At 42.5% G+C, this 18,214-nt stretch overlaps 1 protein-coding gene and 1 non-coding gene across 3 annotated transcripts in view; both read right to left on the bottom strand.

Annotated features, from left to right (window-relative positions):
• Nucleotides 1-1,165: 1,165 nt before the first annotated feature.
• Nucleotides 1,166-18,214, bottom strand: part of DSP (desmoplakin) — a 49,238-nt gene continuing 32,189 nt past the window's right edge. The window contains exons 13-24 of one of the 2 annotated variants that reach the window (XM_058733066.1): nucleotides 16,990-17,116; nucleotides 16,001-16,202; nucleotides 15,507-15,733; nucleotides 14,456-14,622; nucleotides 13,855-13,993; nucleotides 13,128-13,321; nucleotides 11,926-12,088; nucleotides 11,158-11,241; nucleotides 10,337-10,444; nucleotides 9,431-9,529; nucleotides 6,093-8,387; nucleotides 1,166-5,100 (exon numbers count right to left, since the gene is read on the bottom strand). In XM_058733066.1, the coding sequence (XP_058589049.1) occupies nucleotides 1,852-5,100; nucleotides 6,093-8,387; nucleotides 9,431-9,529; nucleotides 10,337-10,444; nucleotides 11,158-11,241; nucleotides 11,926-12,088; nucleotides 13,128-13,321; nucleotides 13,855-13,993; nucleotides 14,456-14,622; nucleotides 15,507-15,733; nucleotides 16,001-16,202; nucleotides 16,990-17,116 (7,054 nt within the window). In that variant the 3' untranslated portion in view covers nucleotides 1,166-1,851. The remainder of the gene's footprint in view (nucleotides 5,101-6,092; nucleotides 8,388-9,430; nucleotides 9,530-10,336; nucleotides 10,445-11,157; nucleotides 11,242-11,925; nucleotides 12,089-13,127; nucleotides 13,322-13,854; nucleotides 13,994-14,455; nucleotides 14,623-15,506; nucleotides 15,734-16,000; nucleotides 16,203-16,989; nucleotides 17,117-18,214) is intronic. The other variant, XM_058733067.1, reaches the window with a different exon arrangement.
• On the bottom strand, nucleotides 11,001-11,103 carry LOC131515567 (U6 spliceosomal RNA). The gene has a single exon (XR_009263635.1). It is a non-coding gene; the product is annotated as a U6 spliceosomal RNA (small nuclear RNA).

Raw genomic sequence — 18,214 nt, forward strand, 5'->3', positions numbered from 1 at the left:
TATTTTTTAAAAATTAAAAAAAATTAATTTCAAGTCTTCCAGATTGGGAGGGGAGCAAGGAGGAGGTGAGACAAGGAAGGAAGGAATGCTGTTTTCATCCAAAGTATCAAAAGCCCCAATAATTTAAGTATTATCTTAAATATGATCTTTTTTGGTCTTCACAATTAACATTTCATTTGTTTTCCTATTGTCTAATCTGCACTGTACTTGATTATATTAATACATATTGCTGATATATGAAAGTTCTTCCACTGATTTCTTTATAGGTGTCTTCTGTCCCCATCCGGACTGCAAATGTCTTGAAGTCGTATGTACTGAATATCAATGTATTGAATCCTCATAGTATCTAGCCTAATACTAGACATAATAGGTATTCAGTAAGGTCATATTGATTTTTTTATTTTTTTTTTAATTTTTTTTTTCAACATTTTTTATTTATTTTTGGGACAGAGAGAGACAGAGCATGAACGGGGGAGGGGCAGAGAGAGAGGGAGACACAGAATCGGAAACAGGCTCCAGGCTCCGAGCCATCAGCCTAGAGCCTGACGCGGGGCTCGAACTCACGGACCGCGAGATCGTGACCTGGCTGAAGTCGGACGCTTAACCGACTGCGCCACCCAGGCGCCCCAGGTCATATTGATTTAATAACAAGTGTTTGAATTTCAAAAGCTTCTATTGATACAAAGAATAGGTTTTATCTCATTGTCCTTCCACAGAGAGCCAAAAACCCTTCAGGACTCATTTTTATAGATTCAAGGACAATTCATACGTCTGAAGGGACAAAATGAAACACCATATATTTTGAGAATACCCAAAATAGAATCTTAGGCACTTCATTTTTTTTCTAATGGTATTATGGTGACTTTTGCCCATGCTACTTAGAATTCACTGTCCAGGATAAACAAGAACTGGGTATTGACATGTGGCCTGGCCTCTTTACATGGGCTTCTTTCCAAGAGCTCTGCCTGGTACATAACAGGCACTTGAGAATGTTGAAAAAAACTACAAAAGACCAACTTCTAACAAGAATTCAGAACTAAGATAGTTTTTTTTTAATGGTCATCCTTAATAGGCACTTAGTAAACAGAAGGTTTTAGACATATTAACAGAAAGATGCTGATAAATGCCTTGTATGTATAAACATATAAAATCAAAACACAGAAACTTCAAAAGTCTAAAAGTTTATTGCCAGAATCGCAAACTTCATAAAGACACCTTTTTAAAGTACATAGTAAATGACAAGCAAAATAAACAGAAAACTTTGACCAAAGAAAAGCAAAGATTGCTGCTATCACGCACATATAGTCAAATTAATGCCGAACCAAACAGGTGCATTGAAGAGTATATAGGTTACATGATCCACAATCTAAAACTAAAGGAGACTCATTCCAAAATGTTTGGGTTTGGGGTGGAGTATTTTGGGGAGAATGGGATGGGTAATTTTCTCCTAATACAGAAAATGGAAATATTTAGATGAAAAACAGACTGATGTCTAGAATATCAATGATCAACTTAATTTCATCTCCAAGACCAGAAATCTGTATTATAGGCCAAAAGAAGTACAAGAACCAATCAAAAAAACTAAACACAGAAGGAACGAACTCTAGATTCAATTTGTGCTATCCTTACAACTGATTACCATTTCAGACACACTACATCCAGTGTATTAGATATGTTAGATGAGCTGAGAAGATAAAAAGCCAGAACAGTATTTGATTTCAACCAAGGTTATATCTTCTTAATCATTGAAACTCTATCACTATACTGCAAGCACTAGGTTTTCTTTTGTTAGTATTTAGTAAAGTGAAAATTCACATAAGTGAAGCCAAGGAAGTAGCAACTAACTGACTACTAGTGCCCAATAGAGCTACTGCTAAAGGAGTAGGAGTAAGAGTAGGAAGAATTCCCTGTTGCATCAAAGCTTCCTCTCCGGGACCCACTTCGGGAACCAGAGCGAGAGCCGGAGCGGGAGCCGGAGCGGGAGCCAGAGCGGGAGCCCGATCGGGAGCCTGGGGCAGAAGACATGTTGTAAGGGCTAGGCAAGCCCTTGGAAGAAACAGAGGCGGCCTCCAGAAGGCGTAGGCCAGTGATATCTTCCACCATGGAGCGATTCATGGCATCCTTATAGGATATTTTTAATTTGGTTTTGGGGCAGGTCAGGATTTTGGCATAGCTGCTGGTGTCTTGCAGCCTCTGAGCTGCTCGGCCGTCGATGAATCCTTTCCTGATGGCTTCTTCCGTGCTTATCCTCCCATGCACTTCTGGGTCAACAAGGCCTCCGGTGAGGTATTGGAATTCTAGAAAGCGCTGACCTGCCTCATAGGGGAGCCATTTTTCTTTAACCGCCTCTGCTGCTGACATCTTCTTCTTTCCCTTCACACCTTCAAAGCCAATGAAGGCTTTCTGAGCAGGCTTCAGCCTGGTGGCCATATCTTGGTCAATCAGGCCCTGGGAGACTGCATCCTGAAGTGAGAGCTTCTGACCACTGGTTGGGTGGATGATGCCACCCGTGCAAGCCTGAGCTTCCAGAAGCCTCTGACCAGTGATGCTATCGACAATGCCCCGCTCTATTCCCTCTGTAATGGAGATCTTCTCTAGGTTTTCTGTGTCAAAGATGGCTGCAATGGGGCTTGATTCTTCCAGGGGGTCAGACAGAGAGCTGCTCCTGATGGTTATGTTCCTGACACTGGATATGGTAGAAATCTTACTTACTGACTCATGTCGACTGTTGCTGAAAACATCGTCACTGATGCCACCACCTATGCCACTGCTGTTGCCCACGCCATTTTTCAAGGAGATCATATCAGCAAACTGAGTGAGGCTGAGGCTGCCAGATCGGTACTGATCAAAGAACTTCCTGTCAATGAGGCCCTTGTCAATAGCCTCTTGAATATCATACTGACTGCCTGTCTTCCTGTCTACCAGGACCACCCTGGTGGAGCCGTCAGATCCAGTGATGGTTATTTCTTCCCACTCGCACTCCTGCTCACACAGTTCTCTGAAGGTTTCATAATCTATAAGGCCCTTCTTGTAGGCCTCCTGAACAGACATCTCCTTGTTGGTCTCTGGGTCAACGATGACCACTCTGCGCTTCCTGAGGGTATTCTTTTGTGATGTCTGCACCTCTTTCTTCTTTTCTTTCAGGGGCAGAAGACAGAGCCCTGTTTCTTCATCCTTGATGCATCTTTCTTTTAGCTGAAGATAGGTAAGATTTTCTTCTGTGTTGGGGTCAAAGAATCCTTTTGTATCGTCACTTGGATCAGAGAGAATCTCACTGAGCTCCTCATTAAAGTAGCCCCTCTTGTACGCCATGTCAACTGGCAGGCGATGGCTCTCCTTCGGGTCGATGATCCCCCCGGTTGCAATCTGTGCTTCCAATAAACGAATGCCATGGCCCTTTTCAATGAGTTCCTTGTTCATGGCTTGGAACAAAGAGATGATGTTTCCCGTTTCAGGATCATTATACCCGGTGACAGCTCGTTCTGCAGACAGGAGCTTCTCTTTGAACTCAATACCCACCAGGCCTCTTTTGTAGGCTTCTTCCACCGGTAGCCTCAAGTTGCTAACAGGATCCACTATAAAGCCAGTAGCTGCTTGGGCTTCCAGCAACTCCAGGGCAGTACCAGGTCGGACCAAGCCAATTTTCATGGCCTCATAAATGCCAAGCTTCTGTTTCGTGGTCTCATTGTATATGCCCGCTATGCAACTTGAACCCTGAAGGAAGTCTTTAATTCTCTCGCCAACCTCATCATAAGAAATCTGACCTGATTCCAGTTCATTTACAGTGGATGGTCTCAATATACCAGAATCCACCAGCTCAGAGACGGTCACCTGTTGTCTGATTCCTTGGAAGGACATACTTCTCTTCTGCACTGACAACAGGAGCAGACCAGTGTGTGGTTCGATTCTGCACCGTTCTCTCAGCTGCATGTAACTGACCTTCTTTTTGGTGACTGGATCCACAAAGTTCTTCTGACTATCTCGGGGATCATTCAAGGACCGATACAAATCCCTGTCAATCAGCCCACGGGCCAAGGCTACGTCTTTCGGCAAAAAGACGCTATTCACAGGGTCCACCACACCCCCTGAAGCAATCTGGGCTTCCAGCAGGCGCATTCCGGTTTCTCTATCAATCAGATTTTTCTTGATGGCTTCTGAAACAGATACGGTCTTGCCTGAAAACGGATCATCGAAACCAGTGATAGCTTTCTCTGCTGTGTATATCTGTTGACGGTCATCAAAGTCAATGAGGTCCCGAGCGATCGCGTTGTCAACGGTCAGCTTCTCATTCCTATGGGGATCAATTATACCGCCTGTAGCTGCCTGGGCTTCCAGGAGCATGACTGTGGATTCCGGGGTGATTAATTTCTTTCTTTTGGCCTCTACCAGAGAGTACTTTTCCTTAGGGGAAGCAGATGCTCCAGCGATAGCCCCTGCACCCCGAAGGAAAGGCTGGATTTCAGAAGCAACTTCTTCCACGGACTTTTTCCCCTTCAGCAGTTTGTCCAAGGTTGTTTTGTCAATTAGCTGGCACTCATAGAGCTGCATGGCCGTTACCTTCTTCCTCAGTCCATCGAACACCAGCTTTGAGGAGTCAACCGTCCACTCGTATTCTGTCTGGGTCTCCCGATGGGACCCATAGGGGCGCTGCTTAAGTTTGTCGATTTCCCTCTGAAGTCGGGAGCGCTCTGTTTCCAGCTGTGACTGCGTCTCCCTGGTGGAGTCCTCCAACTTGCGCCTGTACCGCTCCTCAATCCTCTTGATCTCTGCCTGGAGTCTTTCGATCTCACTCCTAAGGCTGTTCTTCTCTCTCTCACTCTTCTCTCTTTCCGACTCGATCTTCCTAATCGTCTCTTCCTTGCGGGAGTACTGGGTTTTCCACTGATTGAGGTCATTCTGGATTTGCTGTTTCTCACACTCGAGGCGTTGTTTCACCCTGCTTTCCGCATCCAGCGTTGCTTTCGCGCGAGTGAGCTCATCCTCCAGCCTCTGCAGCCTGCTCTTGTCTTGTTCCAGAACTTTGATTTTCACTAGAAGGCTCTCTCTTTCCTGCACCACCTGAGTGCACTGGTTCTTTGATTCCTGAATCCGATTAGATGCCTAGAATTTAAAAAGAAAGAAATGGGAAGAAATAACGTTTTGATCGTATCATAGGGTTATAATTCCTCTTTTCCTACACTTAAAAAATAAAACTTAGTTTGAACTTCCTCTATTTTCCCTGGATATACTGCTATTTTGTTATCTTATAAATTATGAAAAAAAAAATTCTGTAGAGGTATGTTGCCACTTTGATAAATGGCATCATACTTACTTTTTTTTTTAGAAGGAACTAGGAGAAGTTATAGACTAGTCTTACTCTTAACAGAAATAATGGTTTGAAAAAATATGGGGAATTTTGTCCCAGGTTATCACACCTGCTATACCTACATCTCCCCTCTTACAGCTATACTAACATGTTTAATAAAACAAAATAAATCTATGGGCATATACACACCCTACACCCAGCCCCACACAAATATTGTCTATAGAAGTCAAACGTATTAGAACTTAAAGAAGGTATTTTTAAACTAGGGGTTAAAAGAAAAGCCTAGCAAAAACAAACACATCAGGGTCGTGATCAAAAGAGAACAGATCATGCATGCAGAAAAGCCATGTAAGCAAGCAAGAAAAAGTGATTTCAAAATTGCATAGACAATACCTTTACCATGGCTTTTATTTAGGAAAATTTTAACGAAAAAAATGCAGGTCATAGCTCACTAAGTAAGAGCTATCTTCTAGAAAACAGACTGGAATAGTCAGAGGACAAGCTCTCAGGTGTTAAACCTGATGGTGTGCTAAAGTTTGAAAAGCACAGCCAAACAGAGGTGACACACAGATTGGTATTGATGCGGGAACAGGACAGAAGGGCAAAGAGGGCAAATTGCTTTCAAGCAGTGGCCTGGGTTATGACAGCTAGTAGTACAGCAATAAGGAGAAAAATTAGACTTTCTGTAAGCGGCCATCCCAGTTAGCAGGAGCACAGTTGAGATGAGATGAAAATGGAGGGAATTATTTGAAGGACAGGGAAGCTGTGATCAAATATTTGTGAATACCTCTAAAGCCTGCTTTTGGAATTTCTCAATTTCCTGTCTCAAATTTTCCCTCTCTCTCTGTAAATCATTAATCAGCCCCTGCAGTTCCAGGGTCCGGTTGTTGCTGATCTGCAGCTGGCTCCTGAGTTCAGAGATGGTTGCATTTCTATCGCTATCCGCTTCGCTCCGGCTCCTCCTGAGGTCGTCGTATTCCAGCCTCAGGTTCCGAAGCTCCTCCTCCAACATCAAGTGCTCCTTGGTCAGGTTCTCCGTGAGAGACTGCAGCCTCTCGATTTCTATCTTGCTTTCATTTAAGCTCCTGCTCTTATCCTCTATCGCCTTCTGGAAATGCTCGTTCCTCAGGTGAGCCTGTTTGACATTCTCTTGTTCCTGCAGCAACTGGCGTCTCAGGGCCTCGACCTCCACGGAGAGCCTTCTCAGCTCTTCCTGGGTCCTCTGCTTGTCCCTCAGGTGGCCGTCCAACACGTCCCTCTGCTGCCGGAGGTCGTCCTCGCTCCGTTTCTTAACGATGGATGCTTGCTCCAGCTGCTGGGTCAGGCTGGTGATTTTTATCGCCTGCTCCTTCAGAGACCTCCTCATGCCTTCCAGCTCCTCCTCCAGCTTCTTCCTCTTCAAGGAGTCTTCCGAGGCGGTCCTCCTCAGCCGATTCAGCTCCTCCTCCACCTTCTGCTTCTGCAGCTGCAGGTCCTTCAGAGAACTCTGGAATCTCGTGATGTCCTGGTCCTTCACAGCCCTCTCCTGGGACACCCGCTCGTAGTCGATCCTCAGGCGCGTGAGCTCTTGCTCCTGAACTTTCAGCTTGCTTATCGTCTCCGTCGCACTATTATTTGCTTTCTGCAGGTCATACTGGGCCCTCTGTAACTTAGCATTCTCTTCTTCCAGGCGTTTCCGTTCACTGGTTTCCGTTTCTATCAGTTGTTTTAACCTCTCGATCTCCTTGTTTTTATCCTGGATGGTCTTGGCGGCATCATCGAGTGACTGCTTGTATCTCAGGCTCTCTTCCGTCCGCATCTGAGTGACCTGCCTCAGCTCAATCTCCAGCTGCTGTTTCCTCTGCGACACCTCCGAGCCCGTGGCCTTTTGCTGTTGGACGTCTTCTTCGACCCTCCTGAGGTTCTCAGTGGTCTGGGCTAACGTGTTCTTCAGTCGCTTTACTTCCTCGGATAGGCTGCGGTTTTCTCTGGTGAGGCTGTCGATCTGGGCTCGGTAGCCACTGGTGTCCTCTTCCTTCTGCATGGTGAGCTGGTGGATGGTGGTCTTGGTGATGTTGATCTCAGTCTCGAACTGGTTTTTTAAGCTGATGATTTCCTCGTCGTAATTGTTCCTTACCTTAGCCAGTTCATTTTCATATTCCCAGCGGCGCTTGGCCTCCTCCTGAAACTCAGCTTTGAGTCTCTCAATCTCCTTGTTTTTGTCCTGAATGGTCTTTGCAGCCTCTTCCAGGGACTGTTTGTGCCGAGCATTGTCCTCGGAGCGCTGCTGGATGACCTGTTTAAGCTCCATCTCCAGATGCTGCTTCTTCTGCATCATCTCGGAGCCACAGGCTTTTTGCTGCAGGGCATCTTCTTCGGCCCGCCTTCGCTGCTCGGTGGTCTGCAGAATGCTGTCGTTGAGCCTGACGATCTCGTCCTTCAGATCTCGATTTTCCCTCGAGAGCCTATCAAGCTGGTTTCTGAGATTTTTGGAATCGTCCTCTTTTTGCATGGATATCTCCTTGATGGTGGTCTTCGTGATGTTAATCTCTGTTTCATACTTGTTCCTTAAATTACTCATCTCCTCATTATAGTGGTTTCTTACCTTTGCCAGCTCACTTTCATATTCTCTCTTCCGGGCGCCCTCGTCCTGCAGCAGAACCCTCAACCTTTCTATCTCGTACTCCTTCTCTTTGATGGCTTTCTCAGACTCCATTTTCTGCCAGCCAAGGCTCTCCTTTTCACACTGCCTTGCCTTCTGCAGCTGGTCATAGTCATTCTTCTGTTGGTCAAACCTGTCTTCCACGGCCTTCCGTCTTCGCTTCTCGTCCTCGATCTCGTAGGTCAGCCTGGTGATCTTCTCGTTGAGTTCTTTTATTTGGCCGTAGCACTTGTCCAGGTTTTGCTTGGCTGACTTGCCGTCCAGCTCTGCCTGCCTCTTCAGCTCCTCCAGGCTCACAAGCTTGGCTTTGAACTGGGAACATTCTGCCTGGTACTTCTGTAGGTTCTGGTCCAGGAATTTGTTCTTATTGCAGTTTTCAGAGTTGGCATCTCGGGCCAGTCTGAGCTCCTCTTCCAAAACTTCAATCTTGGTGTTTTTCAGCTGCGGAAGTGAAATCGGAAATTAGGATGAAAGGAAAACCTCTCGCGTCCTAAAAAAAGAAACAGTCTTTTCCCCCCTCCCAGACCATTGTGTGTTCTCGCGTCTCTTCCCACACCTGCACATGTGCACACGCACACCACACACATAAGCACACATAGAAAGAGTGACACAAAGCAAAAGCTACTGGACAAAACCCCACGAAATCTGTATTGTCGTCGTAATTCTTCCATCAACTGCCTGTATGATCTTAGCAAATAATACAGCGTCTTTGAGGTTCCCCTGCCTCATGTGTAAATGAGGTGATTTCTTCCAAGATCAAAAGCTTAAGATTTCATAAGTTACGTTTCCTTTATTTCAAGGTATTAAATGTCCATACAAACTCAATGCATGTATTGGAAATGATGAGTAAATTAAACAATCAGATGTTTTCAATGTTGATAAAAACATCAAAATTTGATAAAGCAAATCTGTATGTTGGTAAAAAAATCCAAATCCAGCCAGTCCAGGATGTTCTCTTCCTTAATTTAAAAAACACATGGGGCACCTGGGTGGCCCAGTTGGTTAAGCGTCTGACTTTGGCTCAGGTCATGATCTCATAGTTAGCATTGGGCTCTGTGCTGACGGCTGGGAGCCTGAAGCCTGTTTCAGATTCTATCTGTCTGTCTGTCTGTCTGTCTGTCTCTCTCTCTGCCCCTCCCCGACTCATGCTCTGTGTCTCTCTCCCAAATATAAATAAACATAAAAAAAAAAGAGAGAGAAAACACACACCAACAAAAAAAGCAAAATCCTTGACCAAACAGTAAATGAAATTAGTGGGGTTTTTTTGGTAAGGTAAAGCAGCTAGAATTTTGTAAATATCACCTAACTCCATTCAGAGCAGTGTCCTGAAGCACAGAACTAACCCCTGACTTTTGAACAAATTCTACAACAGTGAGTATATACCAGGGAGTATGTCCAGATCCATGTTCTAATGAGGCAGTAATAATAAGGCTCTATTCCATTTTCTTTTCCAATGCTCCAAGGAAATAAATTAAGTAAATTACCTTCAGGTCTTCCAAACTCTTCAGCATCTCACTTAAGAACCTATAATAGTCTCCAGACCTTGTAAGTAGTTCTATGTATCGAGCATGCATATCTGCGGCCTTGCAAAAAAGGGGTGAAAGAAAAAAAGAAAAAAACAATTATTGCATTAGAAAAATGTCCCATGCAAGCTGACCAATTTTGTTTCCTAAATCAATGAAATAGTGAAATTATAATTTAAGAGTGAATTCCTGGGGTGCCTGGGTGGCTCAGTTGGTTAAGTGTCTGATTCTTGATTTCAGCTCAGGTCACGATCTCATGGTTTGGGAGTTTGAGCCCTGCATTGGGCTCTGCACTGACAGTGTGGAACCTGCTTAGGATTCTCTCTCCCTCTCCCTCTCTGCCCCTCCCCTGCTCACATACTCTCTCTCAAAAACAAATAAACACTTAAAAATTAACACAAATAAAGAGTGAACTCCCTTCCTTCATGTGTGCTAATTCCAAAATCTGGAAGCACCACAAAAGGCTAACAACATTGTATCCTATCCTTATCCCTCTAAAGTGTTTCCCCTAAACCATCTGATGGGTGATGTTCTCTGTCATCTTTGGGAAGAAGTTGTCTTTTAAAAATCGACTAGACATCTTCTACTTGTTAAAAGCTTCCCTCACTAAACCCAGAATTTAAGCGCAGTTTCTACCAAGATCCTACTATATAAACAACAGATCCAGACTTCCACTAACCGCCTCCTAAAATCACTCCAGTATTGATGACTCCTACTAAAGGAGCATAACCTGCTATTAAACCCTTTGGGAGTGGAGACCCTATAACAAGGGGTGAATTCAGGGTCTGTAGGGAAGACAGGAAGAAGGCAGGGACAATGAAGGTGCAGGAGGGGCTGGCTCTAAGAAATACGTAACGATGTACATACCTCTTGCAGAATCACCCCAGAGGGAGACTGAACCATGGTTCTCTTGATGGGTATGTTCAGTAGGGTTTCCAATCCTGAGGTGTATGATGCCAGCTGGAGTTCATAATCCTACAGAATAAAAGGTTTAAGACAAATATACTCAATGAACTTCACAGAGTCACTGACAGCTACAATTTCATGGTTCTAAATCATCAAGCTGTGTTTCTCATGACCAACCTCAAAGGCTACCATGCATTGATAGTGTCCAAGTCACTAACATGACATTATTAAACCAAGGAGTGCATCTTTATATGCTATAGGAAGATTTTTACCCATATTACCAGTCTAAAGAATGAAGACCAGGCACTTCACTGATATTGCCAATGTGAAATGAATTCAAGTAAATGGATAACAAACTTTTCACGGTATGTTCAGGAGGGAACATATAAAAGCCACAATTGCTATCCTCAAGCAGTTTTTACTCTTTCGAGTAAATCAGAAAATGATTTAATAATAATAATAATTTAATAATTTAATAATAATTAATTTATCATTAATTTTATTTATTTATTATTATTTTTTATTATTTATTATATTTATTATTATTATTTATTAATAATTAATTTATATTATTAAATTAATAATAATTTAATTTAATCATAATTCAGTTAATAATATATACTTTTAAAATATGGAACACTTCATAAATTTGCATGTCATTTTTACACAAGAGCCATGCTAATATTCTCTGTATCATTCCAGTTTTAGTAGGTGTGCTGCCAAAGCAAGCCCTTACCATTATTCTTGATGAGATGACAACATTCTTTGAGAAACGAACATACCTTAATCGAATTTGCACAAAGTTCGGCGATTTTCTGTACTTCCTCTGATTTGTCTCGCTTGCCACAGATTTCATTGTGCAAGTTCTAGACAAAAAGTAAAATACTTATAAGCGTTGAAGTATATAAATGTTTTTAAATAAATGCTATTTCACTGCTGAACAACTGGTTTTCCACAGTTTATGACTACGTGCAGTGAACTCGTATTCTCACAGGTCAGCCTTAGAAGATGAGCATGTTTTTCCTTCAGAAGAGTAAGCAAGATCTTCAACTTCTTACTCTCTAAGAGGAATCTTTCAAATCTGTACACTTTTCTGATCCTATCACCTCAATTTATAAAGATACTTTACTACAATGTTACATTATTTCTTTTACAATTGATTTCCACTATGATTTGCTTTCAATATCTCAACTGTTTTTCCACTAGGCCTTATGCAAGCATTCACCAAATGGACTAGTAATATCAAACACCACTTCAGGGTATTGGGTAACTCATTCGGATAAACATCCGATTGTTGATTTCAGCTCAGGTCATGATCTCACGGTTCATGTCAGTCTCTGCACTGACAGCATGAAGCCTGCTTGGGATTCTCTCTCCCTCTCTGTCTCTGCCTCTTCCCTGCTCACGTTCTCACTCTCTCTCAGTAAATAAACATTTAAAACACTCTTTAAAAAAATATATCATTTCAAACCTAGACACTGCTATGAAAACTAGAGGAAAATACAGTGCACCCTCAATGTTATCTAAGGAAGTGACAAACTGGCTTGTACCTTCTGCTCATTCAAAAATCGCAGGACTGTGTTGGAATCACCAAACTTCATGGATTCTAAGGAATCCTGACGGCGTTTGGCATCATAGAGCCACTTGCAGAAGGCCTGATAGTTATCACGGTAATTCCTCAGTTGCTTGATTTGTTTCTCCAGGTCCCATAATCTGCAGAAGATAGATATGATAAAATCAGAAAAGCAGTGCTACTGGTCCTGAGAGTATTTAACAGAGTTATCATATGACCCAGTCATTCCACCTGCTGTGTGCTCAAGAGAATTGAAAACATGCCTCCCTACAAAAAGTTATAATGAATTTTCATAGTGACATTTTTCATGATAGCCAAAAATCATGAATGAATGAAAGTAAAAAAATAAAATAAAATAAAATGTAGTAAGTATAGCTATATGATAGAATACTATTCAGTCATAAAAAGGAATGAAGTACTAAAACAAGCTACACCAAGGATGAACCCTGAAAACATTATGCTGAGTGGAAAAAACAGTCACAAAGGAGCACATGATATATGATCCCTTCATGCGAAATGTCTGGAATAGACAAATCTATAGAGACAGAGGAAAGATTGGTGGTTGTTTAGGGCTGGAGGATTGGGAGGTAATGGGAAATTAGTGATAATGGGTACGGGGCTCTTTTTTTAGCATAAAGAAAATGTTCTAGACATAGATTGCGGTGATGGTTACGTAATTTTAAATACAATAAAATCCATTGGATTATACACTTTCAATGGGCAAATTGTATGACATAGGAATTAGTTATCAATAAAGGTAAAAGCACTGTTAGTAAAATGAACTACTTGCAAAAGTGAAGAGACTTTTTAAACCCTCATTTGGAAGAAGGCATTTCTTTTGTAGAAGATTTAATTTTCTTAAATTTCAGAAGAACACTCACTCAAAACATCTACTCCTTCCAACAATCCTAGCAAGAGTTTATAGGGCCAAAAGGGCCTGATCAATGGCTTCCACTATTTCCCTAAGAGCCTGGAGAGTACCTGGTATGGGCTGGTTCAAGCTTGGGTACCTGCTTCCCTCATTTGCGACAAAGCTGACTCCAGACAGTCCATGAACAGAGCGCCTCTTACGCCTAACTTACACAGCAAACCAAGCCACTGCTTTTAGAGTGACAAATTCAAGTGATGCTATCTTGGAACAACCAAATGGGAAGAAAGTAGGGAAGGAAGTTGGCACACCTGTAGTCTATCTGTTTGTCTATTTTTTGCCAGCGGTCTGTCAGCTGTGTGACTTTGTCACTGAACTTGCCCAGATCCAGGTCATAAAGTGGATATTGTTGTGAGGTCTGGGAGTGGATCTGCTGGGCTTTCTGGAGCTCTGTCTTCATGGTGGCCAACAATGACTTCTTCAAGTTCAAGTCATTTTTGATTTTCTGTCATGAGAGAAAGAAAGAGTACAGATTAATCTCTTGGAATATTTGTATCTTTAAGTGATAATCAAGCCAGAAAAATATATTCGCTGATTACATTTCCCATTATTTATGTCAATAAATAGCTCCTTACTTATTAAGCTACCCCCTTAATAAAGGATTCAGTGTGTATATTTGTTTGAGAAATGCTAAATACCATACTCTATTCCATTCCTGAATAATTATAGTACATATGAATATATTAAAGAAGAAAAATCCTATAGTGAAGAAACCAGTTCAATTATGTTTAACTCTGCATTCCTCAAACAAATCTCACCACAAATTACATCCGCACATAGTTCCTAATAGTACACTCTAGAAAGCAGTGTGCTAGAGATAACGACAGATATCAACCATGTGTGGCTGATGAAATCCAATAATCCTCAAACTCATGAAAACTTAGTGAAGCCTTGGATTTGGGTACTGAGTAGTCCTGCATGATTTCCCATAATACTGTTTATAACAGTGGTTATAAACTGAATAGAACTTTCAGTTACCTTCAGTCCGCAGCGGTAAGCTTCCACTTTATCCAGATCCAGGCACACGGTTTCCTCTTCAGTGAGTCTGGCTTCGTAAACCTTTAACATGTCTTCTGTCTGCAGGATAGCTTGGAGTAGAGCTCTTACTGTGCATAAGCTGTAAAGAGCAAAGGAGGCAAATAATATTGCCAGTGACGTAATTAGCCTTTGAACATTTGGCTCTTGCCACTATTAATTAAAGAAGCCGATAAAAATTTATTTTGCCTATTTCTAAGCTGCAGGAGCCATAAACTCCTATATCATCTTTCCCCCCTATATCATCTTTCAGACAGCCATTCTGCATTAATTGAAGAAGAATTCTAAGTCCTGACTCTTACAGCATATATCTCAGCTGTAAAACACGTTAGGTTTCACAACAGTGGAATTAACATCTCAAAATTACTATCTCAAAAGCACAGTATCTACAAAAGTACTATCTCAAAATTACTATCTCAAAAGTCTGCAATGAACAGAAAAAACTGTAAGGCAAGACTGTAGTAAGTCAGGCATACAGAGCAAATGAAGTCTGACAAAGCTTGAGAAAAGCAAAACATCTGTGATAAATGTTAGGGGCGTTTACCTATTTAAGTAGCCATCTGTAACGCCATTGATATTTTCCAGTTTCTGAAACAGTCCAAATACTTCATTCTGTAAATAGCAGTATTTTTCTGAACCTCTGAAGTTAGCAAGCATATCTTTAAGCTGGTTGAGAACTTCAGCGATTGCCTGGGAATCATTCTGCACACTCTGTCAAAAAAGAAGAAAAGCTCTTGATTGAACTGTGTGATTCTTATGATCATTTTTTGTCCTGAAGAAGTCCACTAAATGGAAAAGACTCAAGAGATAGAGTTGACATTCCATTTCCTTCTTTGAAGAGGCCTTATCAGCACTGTGTAAACATGGCCCTCTTACTCAGAATATATTATCTTAGATATCCCAATGCAGTGCGCAGGCATGGTGGAGCAGGAAAGATCACAGGGCTGGGAGTTGACTATACTTGGGCCGTAGTCCCAGCTCTCTCTGTAGCTTTGAGGTTTTACCTCCCCCGACCAAACAAATCTCTTCATGTCAGTTTCCTGTCTATAAACAAAAATAATTCAGGGCACCTGGGTGACTTAGTCAGCTAAGCATCCAACTCTTGGTCATAATCTCACAATTTGTGAGTTCGAGCCCCACATCGGGCTTTGCACTGACAGGCTGCTTGGGATTCTCTCTCTCCACTTCTCCCCCACTCACTCATGCTCTATCTGTCTCTCTCAAAATAAACAACTAAACTGAAAAAAAAAAAAAATCTACTTGTTTAGCCCATATCATAGGTGGTTTCAGGCAGCAACCAAATTAATGTTTATGAAAACTTTAAAAATGAACAAAGTACTATGTGGACACAAAGGAAAAACACTGGGGTCTGATTCAACAATCCACAAACCAACATGAAGGTGCTTTAATCCCCAGCCTGGTAACCTTCTACAAATTTGGAAGTAAGGTAAAGAAAAAAGGAAATCCTGCTAGAAGCCTGTTTTCTTGAAAATCAGTGCTCCTTGCCTATAAGTATTTAAACCAGGAGGGTTTTCTAATTAGCTTGCAGATAAATAATATACCCGGAATCGAACAAAATATCACCGGATGCCTACCTTCAGCTCATTTATTTTCACTGTGATGTGGTGTGTAGACCCTTGGTCTGCTAGCAGGATGTTCTTAAGGCTCATTCTGCCCTCACAGTGTTCCATCTGCCTGCGAATCTTCTGGAGCTCCATCAGCATCCATGTTTCCTGCTTGTCATGTTCTCTGTTGGTTTCAATCACTTTATTATGGTTGACATCTTGGCAGGAACCATGATGAGTGATTTCAGTTGTGGTTACTGTAAAAATATGTTAGGACCACAAAAGTCAGAGAATTCCTAGCTAGAAGGGTACTTGTCCTCAAAAAGCATCTGTACTGCCTAAACTGCAGCTCCTTCTTTGATTTGAGTCTGAAAATTTAGTGTATGAGTGACTTCTGATATGTTATTTTTCAAAGTTGATTCTGAAACCATTTTCTGTTAAAGCTGTGTGTGCGGTTTCGTGCAAACTATTTTCTGTTAAAGCTGTGTGTGTGGTTGATAACAAAGAGAATAGACGCTCCAAACCTGTCTGGTGCTGGGGGTAGCCGGGGAGCTGTATGACCAGGGTCTGGTAGTGCTTCTGGGCATCTGTGAACTGGGACTGCATTTTCCGCTTGTCATCATCTCCAAACATCTCCGAGCCCTGGCTGTTTCTGATGAACTCTTGGTAATGCAGCTCAAGGTCAGATATTGTCTTCATGTAATCTTCCTGCCGCATGGTTTTCAGCTGGAAGTAAACCAGGCAGGAGTGTTTGATTACCCCCACAGGGTGACCAAGGGGAGTGCCCAGAAACGCCCTATGCTAGAGGGGGCTTAAGGCAATCCTTGTTAAAGACCCGTTAAGATATAAAAGGTCCTGGAGAATTACGAGATTGCTCCTCAGAACCACAGCAGTGGGCTGTCAATTTATTTTTCCTACAGAATTTTATTCTTCAAAGGAAATATTACTCAGAAGTCGCAAATCTAAAGCAGATCACAGCAAAGCTGCTCTGACCGCAAAGGGAAAAGGGGGACAAAGGGGATCCCAGACTTACTCATTCTGTACCTCTCTCCTGGCCCTGTTATCCCTAGTGGAACCCCTTAAGCCGGGATTCTTCAGACCACAACTTGAAAACCACTGATCTAGAGGAAGGACTGCTTTGAGTGTTATGCCATGAATTCTGTCCCACCATTCACTTCTGTGATATCCAGTTAATAGTTTATGACCTAGCTTTCCACTGCATCAAAGGACAATAGGATCCAGGATAGTACAGGACCACGTGTCTTTTCCATGGGTACTTCTGGCTTGTCAGGTAACTTCAGTCAGTACTTCTTTTTGTACCAGAGCCAGCCGTGTGCAAATCCCTCCCATCCTACTTGGGATGAGCCTTGCAGGCAGGCTGAGCTGACTCTTCAGATGAGATACGAACAGATTAGCTGCCCTGCTAAATAAAAGGTCTGCCTGGCAGAAGTGAGCACCACAGGGGGCAGCTTGGCGCCTCCTCCAGGCAGCCTGCGTGGTCCTCAGGATGTACCTTGGCAATAGTCATGGCCCTGATTTTCTCGATGTCGATCATGCAGTAGTGCCAGGACACGAGGCTCTTCATGTTGATGTACAGCTGGTTCCACAGAGCCAAGATGGCTTCGTAGTATTGTTCGATCCTGGAAGGCACAAGGGGAAAACACACTGAAACCCGGCTTTCAAACTTCCACCCAAACAGGAAACCTGCTATGCTCACATACTGTGTTAAAACTAAAACAAGAACCAACAGAGTAATAGTTAACGTATACAGTGAATGTATACTTTCCAGACATTCATCATTTCAATGGGTCTGGACTAATTTCCTCCCCCAAAGTTCATTCTCAATGATCCACATCAGTGTAGATAATTCACTTTTGCTCAAAACACACATTTCCTTGTTACTGTGTTGTTTGTCAGCAACTGTTTAATTTACAGAGGTCTAACACCATGCAGGATGGCAGGGAGAAACCGGTGATGGAATGTGGATGGCTACTGCAGCCTGGGAGTGAGTGTGTGGGCTCATTATGCTACTCTCCCTATTCTGTGTACAGTTGAAGATTTCCATACTTAAATGTGGAAAAGAATCTGCTGCGGACAATCTGTAAAATGAATGCTCTACTTGCTTGTTGATGAGCAGGTATTCCTAAGAAGGGCATTTTATTTTTGTGGCTACCTGTAAAACTACTGATTGTCTAAGAAGGGAAGAAGAACTTTGAAACAATGCTTCAAGATACATGGTAAGAATGTTTCCGGGGCGCCTGGGTGGCGCAGTCGGTTAAGCGTCCGACTTCAGCCAGGTCACGATCTCGCGGTCCGTGAGTTCGAGCCCCGCGTCAGACTCTGGGCTGATGGCTCGGAGCCTGGAGCCTGTTTCCAATTCTGTGTGTCCCTCTCTCTCTGCCCCTCCCCCGTTGTTCATGCTCTGTCTCTCACTGTCCCAAAAAAAAAATAAATTAAAAAAAAAAAAAAAAGTTGAAAAAAAGAAAAAAAAAAAAAAAAAAAAGAATGTTTCCTCACAGACATCCAGGTCCAGGAGGCACAGAGAACTCCCATCAAAATCAACAAAAGCAGGCCAACACCAAGACATATTGTAATTAAATTTGCAAAATCTAGTGCTAAAAAATCTTAAAAGCAGCAAGACAAAAGAAGTCCTTCACTTACAAGGGAAACCTCATAATGCTAGCTGGAGATTTCTCAACAGAAACTTGACAAGCCAGAAGGGAGTGGCATGATGTATT

This window comes from Neofelis nebulosa, chromosome 6 (assembly GCF_028018385.1).
Source record: "Neofelis nebulosa isolate mNeoNeb1 chromosome 6, mNeoNeb1.pri, whole genome shotgun sequence".
Classification (NCBI taxonomy): Eukaryota; Metazoa; Chordata; class Mammalia; order Carnivora; family Felidae; genus Neofelis; species Neofelis nebulosa.